Raw genomic sequence first — 11,888 nt, forward strand, 5'->3', positions numbered from 1 at the left:
ATTCGAAATTGCTGCTGGAATGTCCTTATCATCGACAGACTGCCACTCGACCTCCAGGCTAGTCCGAGAGTTCGATGGTGCGCTATGAATCATAGCGGTGTGCAAGTCGGTCCAAACATCAATTATATGACATGTTCCTTGAGTTAATTTTCACAATGGGATTTTTTGATTAATTAGGAAATTCAAACTAACTATATTTATACTAAGATCATTGTTGTGAGAAACAAGATACCTTATATTCCTCTCTATATTCAACGTTGATTTTGGAAAGATTTCAAAGTACGTATCGATTGAAGCGATAGGCCTCGGAAAGATAGCTTAGGCAATAGATCCACAGCGTGGAAGGATGGCATAATGTTATCATCGTATCGTCGTCATAATAACTGTCTAATTTATAACTGTTAAATTTATTTTTAAAAGCAAACACTTGGAAATCACCAACATCATCTCCAAGAACGTCTGTACGTCCCATCCCGATCTTTCAGGGTGCTCTCGGGCGATCAATAATATTTGAAGTAGTATGTTACCTTTGATACACCTTTGATAAAAATTCGATCGATTTTCGATCGTTATATTTAGTCTCTATAAATCGTAATTCAATTCGGTTCGTCGTAAATCAATCTTAGCCACTGCAGAGCGCCGCAAGCATCAACGAAAGCGACTCGTCGGAAAACGCAGATGCAGGAAGATCAAGCCACACTTAACGTCTAACGTTTGATCGATATTGACTCTTCTTAAATCGCTTGCATCGACTGGAACGCTTACATTAATCAGTGGTGGTTGAAAAAGCGGCTGTCGTCGTTCACGGAAGAATCTTTAACGAGCGCTTTCAGCCAGCTCGTTCGACGTTAAAGTCCGATGGGTTGATCGATTTTTTCGCTGGCGATCATCCAACAAGTTCGGTGGCTGTTGAGGACGACGCTCGCTCCACCAGCGGTCCACTATATTTAAATATAGTCGAAGATCGTCGTAGAGAGATGAGCAGCTAGTCTTATGTGCGAGCTACTGATAGCAGCCGCTCCTCTCGGTGGAGCAGCAGCAGCAGTAGCACTTCTGACAAGCAAAGTGATTGAGAGGTGAGCTCCGACATTGAAGAGGTGGTGTCGATCCCGTGGCCTGTACGGGCCCTCGTCTCGTTTCAAGTGACCGTGCGTATCCCGGGCAAGATCTTCAGCTGAAAAGGAGCAGGACGTCGGCCCGTGGCCGCTCGTGCAGCGCGCTTTCTCTGTGCAGCGTTCATCGATCGTCTCGAGATTATGACGTCCAGTTGTTTCTCCCCTCCGCCTCTTCGACCACCGATCGACATCAGCGATCAGTCCGACACAGTCAAGGTGGAGTGTTTTCTTAGTTCTCCGATTCGATCGGTTCCCTGTTCAAACCGTCCCATTAACTTTCGTTCTTCACCATCTTCGGGACCACCTGACGGCATGCTAAGTTAGATCTTAGAAAATCGTGAACAGATAACCGCGATACAAAACCATTTCTCCTGGTTTATCCCCGCAACAAATGGCCGATACGCATTAGGCCATAGAAGGTTCTGATGAAATCCACGGGCCAGCCTGTCCGATGTCGAAGCACGCGCGTGTGTAGGTGGGCAGACTTGTTGCACAAGCGACTTGGCGACGTCGAATCGTCGCAAAGGCGGTAGAAGAATGGTGGAAGGAAAAGCAGGAAAACGAAGCTCGAGCGACGGTCGCTTTCCATCGTAGGGGTTTCGTGATCTCGAGGGCGGGTCGATACTTGGACGTACCACCCCATTGCGTCTACGTGCCATGCAATATCCCCGTCGCACGACGTATCCGATATTCTTAGATTTGCACTTGGCATTCCGTTATATAACGATGAAAAACATACGTCGGATTTCACGTGCGCAAACGTGTGTGTTTTGCAGGGTACTGACCTGATCAAAGTGTCGAGGTTTTATAAGGACAGCAAGGAGGGAAAGTTCGTGAGCTTCTTGTACGAGGATACAAGGACTCTGTACGATGGTTTCCGCAAAGGCGCCAAGGAGTCCAGTAAGTTTGAACTCAACCCAGCTTGGTTTGCGAATCGTTAACACGCGAATGGTCTCGTTTTCGCGTCTATTCCGTCACACGGGACTACGATTTCGATAGACGCGTGACTTGACAAATTCTCATTTTCGTAAATACGCGCGACCTCTTCCGGACGTACGTGGTTATTATTCGTTAGCTGGTCTTCTTGACACACAGACAACGGACCCTGTCTTGGCTGGCGGGATGGACCAAACAAACCGTACCAGTGGCTACATTACAACGAGACCCTGCTCAGGGCGAAGAATTTCGGTTCTGGCTTAGTGTCTTTGGGGCTGATGCCAGGATCGCACGCACTCGTGGGTCTCTACAGTCAGAACTGTCCGGAATGGATCCTCGCCGAGCAGGCTTGCTACACGTACTCGTTGGCAGTAGTGCCTTTGTACGACACACTGGGCCCTGATGCCTGTGCCTTTATCATTAACCAGGCTGAGATCAATTTAGTCGTCTGCGAGAACGACAGCAAGTGCAATTTGCTGCTCGACAAGGCGCCGAGGTACGTGCCCTTTGTCGGAATTTGTTCGAGAAGCGTAATTTTATCGAACGTAAGCCTCTTGCGTTAAAAGAATCGAAGACGGAACGTTTCAACGTGTTTTCGACCAGACAGTGATACAAGTTACAATTCCGATCACTCGAGAGCGTGATAGTTGGGTTGTTGCAGTGGCAGTATGCCACGAATCGATATAAACGCATTTTTTACAGCATCGACGCGCGACACGATTTACAAATCTCGCGTGGTATCGCAAACAAATTTAAACGTTTCCGTGCAATGTCCTGAGACATCTTGGCACGCTAAACCAACGTGACTTTTTACCGCAATTTCCATTTAACGTAATAAACTAGACTAGATTTTCACGATCGATATAAAGTACATCGCAGAAGTTCGTACGAACAAAGCCGAATCTCGCTTATCCCCTGACTGGACTCGACCGATCGGATAACTGTCTTTCATTTCAGATGTCTAAGGAAAATGGTGGTGATAAAAGAGACGAGACAAGCGACGAACCAGAGGGCGAAGAACCGCGGCGTCGAGTTGTTCAAGTTCGAGGAAGTAGAACGTATCGGTGCCCAAAAAAATCATCCGGAAGTTCCGCCCAAGACGACGGATCTGTGCACCATATGCTATACGTCCGGGACCACGGGCAATCCGAAAGGCGTGATGTTGACGCATCAGAACGTGATGGCGAGTATAAGCGCGGTTTTGATACAATTAGGCGAGCACAGGCCCTCGTACAAGGATACGATGATCAGCTTTTTGCCCCTGGCGCACATGTTGGAACGATGCTGCGAGAACGGCATGTACATGGTGGGCGCGTCCGTGGGCTTCTACAGCGGTGACATCAAAAGGTTGCCCGATGATATGAAAGCCTTGAGGCCTACCGTGATGCCAGCGGTGCCGAGACTGTTGAATCGAATGTACGACAAGGTGAGCACAACCGCTTACGAAATTTACCCATTTCCCAATCACCTCGTACCTGTTCGTTTCCAACTTATTCTGCTACCACCTGACGCTGGTAAATATACACTGAATCCATTGTTTCTAGTTTTGTTCGCGCAATTTGCCACGAAACCAGCACGATAATTACCGGTGTGGTTGAAGTGGAAGTTGATTTTCGAAATAACCAATATTCAGATCGTTAGTGAAAAACGCGCACTTGCGCTTCGCCTTCGTAATTATATTCATAAATCAAACAAGTAAAAACAATTACGCAAATAAAACAGCGATGTAGTAACTTATAACTTAAAATATCCTGAGACAGGTGTAACTGTTCGAAGAAGAGATTAATTTATGTTTATTACTACTTACCACGAAACCTTGTGCCTTCCTTCTGATATTTCTTTTCCAAACGTTCGTAAAACACTTTTCCACGCACTTGGTCGAAAATAGCACTAAACGAAAAGTTCCGCTAGCTGCAAATATAATTATCTAAACAAAATACTTGACGCGGATGTGTTTAGAAAATTTCTATTCCGTGTTTACCATTTGGGTGGTAGTGGCGAATGTTCAAGTGGTATTCTTGGCGATCAAAGTTACCGGAGAATCGAAAAAGATATTTTAGAGTGTGCTCATCGAGATGCAAGGACGGATAACCCGTAGGGCGTAGGAAATCGCGTCCCACGGAAGTCGTGGAATTCGTGACTCGTTCGTCTCCAACGAGTAGCGATTTACGAGTGAAGTGATATTTTTACCCTTGACGAAGGTGTCGGAGTGCAAGAATACGCGCTAAGTAATTTATTCCCGGACAATTTATCGGCAGACAAGATCGGTCATCTTGTGAAACGCTTAATGAATTTCCCCTTGTACCGGTGGCTAAAAATAGTTTGACGAATATCACGAGTCGCCTCGGCTACATTCGAGTTTGATGGACAGTTGCATTAGCGAAATTATCCAGATGTGTTTGTTTCGCGCGAATGTCTTCTACGTACACGTATCTCTGCTCACGGTCGAAATAATAAACCCTCTTTCCTTGTCTATTTTCAGATCGATGGACGATTAACGTATTCCATGTCGCGAGAAAATGTACTCGTTTTACGAGTGTCTTAAATCCTCGCGAAAAGAAGCTGCGTTTTAGGAAATTTAGAATATATATATATATATTTGACGACTGGTATCGTAGCTATCCGAGATCATCGATGGTCTAGGAAAAATTTTTTGTTAAAACATACATCGATTTATATTCCGTTTGCAACTACTTGGACGATTTATGGATATCCCTTCAGCTTCCGATTAATCAAACGGGATTAGCAAGTTTCGCTTTACATATTCTTTGACAGAAAGTGGTCTTTTAGTTGTAAATGTATGGTTCTTGGTCTATCGAGTATAAGTCTACGAGGATCAACAGACTTATGAGAAACGTATGAATCAGCAGATAATATTTTAAATAATTCTTATTTAATGGTAAGCTTATTTTTTTAAAGTTTAGCATTCGTTGATTTATGGAAACTTAAACATTGTTAGCAAAGATTTATTACCTTCGTTCACTTCCAAACATTACAAATCTTTTTGAAAACAAATTACGCCGGATAGGATCCTATTCATCTCGTTGCTATTACGAATGAAATTAAAAGTGTTTCGATAACACAAGAATAATCGATTACAGATTTTAATTCCATATATATTTTTCTAGGAAGATTTTTGCGCTTTAAAAACGAAAATATTTTCGCGATAGTACATCGACACGAAGTGCACACGTAAGAATATAAAGTCGCATTTTATTAAGGTCAATGTTACGTAATACATTTTGAGACAGTACTGGCAGAACCAGATCGAGGATGACAGGGATAGCGCGACGAAACAGGTGGAGAGGCAGTTCCATCTTCTACCGTGACCCTGATATCCCGAATGAATGGAATTCGTGCATTTTATGCTTTCATAATAAATCTACGTATCAAATTCGCGATGTGAATGAATATGTACACATATTTTCTCTCGTTTCACAAATTCGATGAAATCGAAATACAATAATAATAATTGGAGCAAGAATGGATATAAAATGTAGCACAAAATTTCTCGAATATTAGATTCGGCAAAAATCCGCTACCGCTACGATTAATACCAGACTTGACAGTTGACATAGCGATACAGTCTATTAACGAGAATTTATAAAGACATCGCAATTTTCTTATTTATCTTTCAACGAGATAATTTTAATATCTAGTATAAAGATTACTGCTTTCGACACGTTCGTAACACGTAATCCGTGCAAAAACGCATAACTCTATTCTGTTCTTGAATGTGCTACGGGCGAATATATTCGCAAAAATAGCCAGATGGCATGACTTTACTTAGAGCCGTAAATTAATGCAACACTTGAAAGTGCGCTTTATCCACTAGCATAGGCTCGATGTTTTCCTCTGATTCCAAAGAACGACGATGACAGTTGTATAGAAAATACGTTGATTATTCAATATTATATTAATCAAATTTTATTTATTTATTTATTAGAATATTATTCGAATTAATACGTCAACCATATGGAACGGAAACACAGATGTAAAATCTATATAAAGCTCCCATACTCCATAAATCTCCTATTACACAAAACTGACAAACTACCCAAACGAGCATTCTGAAGGCGTATCATCGCGCGATCACGTAACTCATCGATGCCAGTAAACAGCTTTTCTTCAAGGAAATCGTCCACTCACGCACAGTTAAGATTCAAAAATAAATATTTCGAAAGTAGGTTTGGAATAAACCGTAACAACCGTACAAGCCAGAAATTGAACTCCCTGGTAAACAAGTCTGTCTCATTAGTACAGAAACATCAAAAAGATCGATTCTCCATCTCTAACGTTTCGAGCAAACTCCTCGAATTTCAGAGCTGACAGCTCTAGAAAGACGATTTCTATGCTCGACTGTTCCGACATGGAAAAGCGAGAGATCTCGTTTCACTTTAAGAACGTGTCGATCGAGCATCATCTAAAATTTCTTTTCGGGTATATAAATGGAGCTCTATTGTAACTCGTTCACCCGCCGGTTGCCAGTGTTCTTCGCGAAAACAGTCCACCACCAAGCTGGATCGCTCGATCAACCACGTTAAATATAGCAGGCATAGTCACCAATCGGCATTTTGCAGGTCCAAACTGAACTTCAGAGTTCGTGCTTGAAGAGGCTGGTATTTAGCCTGGGTATGCGGGCGAAGGAGGCAGAGATCAAGAAAGGGATCATCAGGAACAACAGCGTGTGGGACAAGCTGGCCTTCGCGAAGATCAAGGAATCGACAGGAGGCAGGTTGAGGCTGATGGTCGTTGGATCTGCTCCATTAGCGGGCAACGTTCTCACCTTCACCAGATGCGCTCTCGGCTGTATAGTCGTCGAGGGATATGGTCAGACCGAGTGCGGTGCACCGATCACTCTTACCGTCCAGGTTAGAATGGTTCAAGCGCTAATCACTGGACTGTAAATGTTTATACGTCCTTAAGTGTATCGCACAAATTTCGCTTTACGTTTTCCATATTTTTTTTTTTTACTTGATTAATTCGTGCGTTAAGCGATCGATCATTGATCGGTGTTAATGGTACTAGACACTCGGCGCTTAACACCCGCTAAAGAAACAATTAATTTCTATGTTTCGCTCTAACAAGAGATTAATTAGTTAATTAGTTGGGAACGTGAAACAGAAATTTAGATAAATGTATCATTTGACTCGACGTAAACAAGATAATTCAGACTAACAGTTAACAAGATGTTAATTTTAACGCCAGTAATTTTTTATGGTACCGTTATTTGAATCTACGATTCGTTTTATCGTGAAAAGTATTAATTTGTTAAATCGGAAACCTTTTTAAACGATATGTAATTAGTTCTCTTCCTTCCGATTCCACGTGTTGCACATAGCTGAACGTGTCAATCGAAGACATGCAGTTACCTCAAAGTACGTTTGTCGTTTAACCGTTTCTTACTCGAGTAATACTATACATATACATGTAGTGAATGGAATGCAATGAGGGGAATAAACGGGGTACGTTAACAGACGTTTCAACTCGAAACGGATACATAGCCGTATCTCTACGGCGAAAGAGCCGGTCAATAAATGCTCCGTAAATAAATCGCTCGTGCACTCGCTGACCTTATAAATCGCGGGTTACAGATTTCAGCCAGCTAGAAAAGCAAGCCATTTTGTGTTAAAAAAATAAATTATCCGAAAGTTATCGTCAATTTAAAATACGATGTTTACGCAAAGGATTCGTGCAGCGTTTGATTTGCGAATAATAAATAATAATTTAATTTCGATGGAAAATTCGCTTGTTAAAACTGATTTTTTCTCTTCGTTGGAATTGATAGCCTCTAAGTGGAGACAAGTCGAGGAAACAATGGTGAACACGCGATGAGATCATTCGATTTCGATCGAGTTCAATCGAACAACGATCAAGTGACACGCGTGGTCGCTATTCTTGGCATATTTACAGGTATCGATGTATTATACGTGGCTAGACGAAACCAGCTATTATTTATACGCGGGCATAGGTATATTCTTGTCGGGCAGACCGGCGAGAAAAAAATGTTGCAACCACGCGCCAAAGCACGTGGTAAATCACGTCACTTGGTAAATCATCACGATCGACCGTGTAAATATATGTATGCATACGCGTCTACAACTACTGTCAAATATTCTATCACTCTGTACAAAGTCATTATGGTCTAAATTACGTTAAAAAGAGAACATTTGTAAAATACTCGGCGTACTACGGTACACGGTGTAATGCCGAGTGATGGCATAGAATAAATAATTGCTCAGCTCGCGATAACAAATAGCCGTTCTGTGTAAAATATGGTTTTACTATGTGTCGTAACTGACATTCCGTTATAACGAACAGTTCGATGTAAATTATATAAGTTAGATAAGATATTCGTAATTTATAATTTCTACTTCAGTGTTTAAACTGATAACTGGTAGACTTATTGTTGCAATCGTACAAAAATACCAAATTTACATATTTCTCGTACGTATGTTGATTTGCAGATTTATTCGATTTACATAGTACGTTACACAGCAGCTTAACAATATTTGCAGCGAATGTTTCAAGTAATTACGAAGCATTCGCCCGAATGAATTATCAGTTTAAAAACGTACAATGTTAAAAATACGATTAAAGAATTAGCTAAAAATGTTTTCGATATCTAATAGCGAGAATCTGAATTTATCTACCTTTATGCGTTATTATTATAGGGCGATCATGTACCAGAACATGTAGGTCCACCAGTCCCTTGTTGCTGCATTAAATTGGTGGACGTTCCGGAAATGGAATACTTTGCGAAGAAGAATCAAGGCGAAGTGTGCGTAAAAGGCACCAACGTTTTCGTAGGGTACTTCAAGGATCCCGAAAGAACCGCTCAAGTTATCGATGAATTCGGCTGGCATCATACCGGTGACGTTGGCATGTGGTTACCTGTAAGAGGAAACGATATAATTAAACATATTTCTTATGATACATCTGGCTCAACGCAAGTTCGAATTAATTTTTTGTTACAAATAGAATATTACTACTATTATACTTTTATTACTATTTCGATATTTTCTATTTGAATTAATCAGATTAATACGATTCTTTCTTTCTAGAACGGAACACTTAAAATAATCGATCGAAGGAAACACACCTTCAAGCTTTCGCAAGGAGAGTACATAGTTCCAGAGAAAATCGAGAATATTTATTTACGCAGTCAATATGTTCATCAAGTGTTCCTCCATGGGGAATCCCTAAAATCTTGCGTTGTAGGAATAGTAATACCACACGTAGATGTTGTAAAATGTTGGGCGGTAGAGAACGGTATACCAGGTACACTCAGCGTATTATGTGCTAATCCGCAAGTCAAACAGTTGATCATGGACGACATGCTTTCGTGGGGAAAAGAAGCCGGTCTCAAATCTTTCGAACAGGTGGGAAAAATCTGCCAATATTTTTACTTAAAAAAATTAATTTGCTTTCATTTGTTTGCGCGCATAAAGGAAAACAAAAAAGCAAGGTCTTTTTTATCGACGTAACAGTTAAAAATATTTTTCGACTAAAGTACCCAAGACCTTTAAACGCACCGCTCACGTAACGTTTAAAGGATAAAAATTTTACTGTAAAGTGAAATAATTTCGAAGTAACTTCTATCATTGACGCAGTTTGAAAGTTATATACAATACTATCATTTCTGTTTATATCAGGTGAAAGATATTTATTTACATCCGGATCCGTTCTCCGTACAAAATGGCCTTCTTACACCAACATTGAAAATGAAACGACCTCAGTTGAAAGACTACTTCAAACCGCAGATAGAAGATCTCTATCGACATTTGGACTGATTAGACTGAGCATTGTCTTTGATTCTGTTTTCTTTAGCATCGAGAACAGCAACGCGAAAAATCGAGACACGTTTGCGTCGCATTCATAGAGAAATCACTTCCGCCATCGAATATTTGTTACCCCGCGATACTTTATTATATCATTTTCTTCACAATTACATAGAGGCGCAAAAAAAAAGCAGAAGAAAAGCACCGTTTAGGCTATTTAGATAATCGATAACATTATAATAAAATGTGTTATTATTAGGTGCGTCTCGTTTTCTCTTGACTATAGTCATCCTTCGATATTTGTCGCGTGTATTTACAGATTTCTTCGTCTCCCTATTCCTGTATTTTGATACAAATTATTACCGCCTTTATGACACACTTAACGGTACATTATAGATGTATATTTTTATCGATAACAATAGTCAAATGAATTCTGAATTATGATCTAGTACAAAGTAGGATATTTAAAAACAAATAATCATTTATTACCGTAAAATGCAATCGGGTATATGTGCAATGTGTAAAACGAACTTGAGATTAATGTAATAAATAGATTGCAAAACCGGACAACTTAAAAACGTACTACAAGATGATTCTAAATACATGGGAACATTTTAATAAATTCCGTTTCTGTGAACAATGTTCACATATGGCGCTGGACAGATTAACTTTTTATAATTATTAATAATACATTAGAACTTTTCTCTCACTGTTTGACGTAATTCTGTCATATTTAAGCGTTTCTTCTTGTGTGGTAACATTAAATATATATTGAATCCATACGGAACTGTGATTAACATTAGTGAGCATAGAAGGCTTAAATCATAATGATACTAAATGCTCCAAATGAGTGAAAACATCAATGAAAGGATGATATATAACATTCCTTCGTGTGTAATTTAATAATCCCCTAACAAACATTGTATTCAATAATCATAATACCTGAAATTGAGTGAATATTAAATATGGCTTCTGAACCAATATCTCCCGACCAAAACGTTCGTTCTACTTTCGTCTTTAGCTTTTAGATTTAAAGCTATAGTACATGACAATACAAGCAACAATTATAAGCGTTAATCCCACTACTGCTAAAATAATTCTTTGTTGAAGACTTCTAAACATCATTCCCGAGAGTAAACGTGAACCACGACCTAGCTCTGCATCCGTATCTCGTAACTAGAACAAATAAATTATATTATCGTATTAATAATAACATTGTAACAGTAACAAATTTATATATATGTATGTATATTTATATAATATATACATATAAGATCAAACTAATATCCTACCCTTGCTCTTCCTTTTTGAATCGTCTCTCTTTGCTCGTGCAGTTCCTTCAATACTTGAGAACCAATTTCTTCTGTTTCTAATACCATTCGATATCCATTCTGTAAAGTTCTACCTGTGCGGTCTATTTGTTCCGAGGTATCTAATAATCTTTTTTTCTGGTCCTCTGTAATATTATTCTCCCATGAATCTTCCCTGCTTATTTCAATACTTTCATCCTTTGCCTTTTTGGCTGATTGAAATTCTTGTGTCAATCGTTTTAATTCTGCCCTATGACTCTCTACTCGACCGCGCAAGCGATCACGTGCTGCACCATTCACCCCACGAACCTCCAATTCCATTTGCTCGAGCTACAGGTCAAACATAAGAACAACAGAAACTATCAAAACTTTATATAGTTATTCGGTCTTTGATTAAATACTGTCGTTAAAATATATGATCCTTTCATTCTACTTATTTTCATATGCAAAATAAAAATGAAAAATCAATTTCATTCTAACCCTAAAACTGAAAATATAAACTTTCGGAATTTTTTAGCAAGTTGAAACTTTGATGTATTAGAATGATTTTAAAATAGAAGACAAAATAAATATTTCATTTTACCAGTTCTTGAGCCTCTTCGATCTGCCTATCCACATCTTGAATGGACAGCCTTTTCTCATCTGTAAATTACGTCACGTGTATCGATTATTGTTGTTTAATAATGCCAGAGGATAGACAGTGTTCACTTTAAAAACAACGATTTGTGCTCCACAATAAGAGAACC

The 11,888-nt window shown here is 39.7% G+C and overlaps 2 protein-coding genes across 2 annotated transcripts; one reads left to right on the forward strand and one right to left on the reverse strand.

Moving 5' to 3' along the window:
• The first annotated feature begins 39 nt into the window (after positions 1–39).
• Positions 40–10,715, forward strand: LOC100745273 (long-chain-fatty-acid--CoA ligase 1). Its single transcript, XM_003493194.4, has 8 exons — positions 40–1,331; positions 1,892–2,015; positions 2,211–2,547; positions 3,009–3,477; positions 6,632–6,922; positions 8,726–8,947; positions 9,116–9,433; positions 9,707–10,715. The coding sequence occupies exons 1-8, from the start codon at positions 1,257–1,259 to the stop codon at positions 9,842–9,844; spliced, it is 1,974 nt and encodes a 657-aa protein (XP_003493242.1). The 5' UTR covers positions 40–1,256; the 3' UTR covers positions 9,845–10,715.
• A 43-nt stretch (positions 10,716–10,758) lies between these two features.
• Positions 10,759–11,570, reverse strand: LOC100745390 (vesicle transport through interaction with t-SNAREs homolog 1A). The gene is made up of 4 exons (XM_033323478.1): positions 11,544–11,570; positions 11,125–11,472; positions 10,878–11,008; positions 10,759–10,774 (listed from the first exon to the last, which is right to left on the reverse strand). Exons 1-4 carry the CDS (start codon positions 11,568–11,570, stop codon positions 10,759–10,761), a joined length of 522 nt encoding a protein of 173 aa, XP_033179369.1.
• Positions 11,571–11,888: the final 318 nt, after the last annotated feature.

The sequence above is a fragment of the Bombus impatiens genome, unplaced genomic scaffold (genome assembly GCF_000188095.3).
Source record: "Bombus impatiens unplaced genomic scaffold, BIMP_2.2 scf_1055, whole genome shotgun sequence".
NCBI classification, from domain to species: Eukaryota; Metazoa; Arthropoda; class Insecta; order Hymenoptera; family Apidae; genus Bombus; species Bombus impatiens.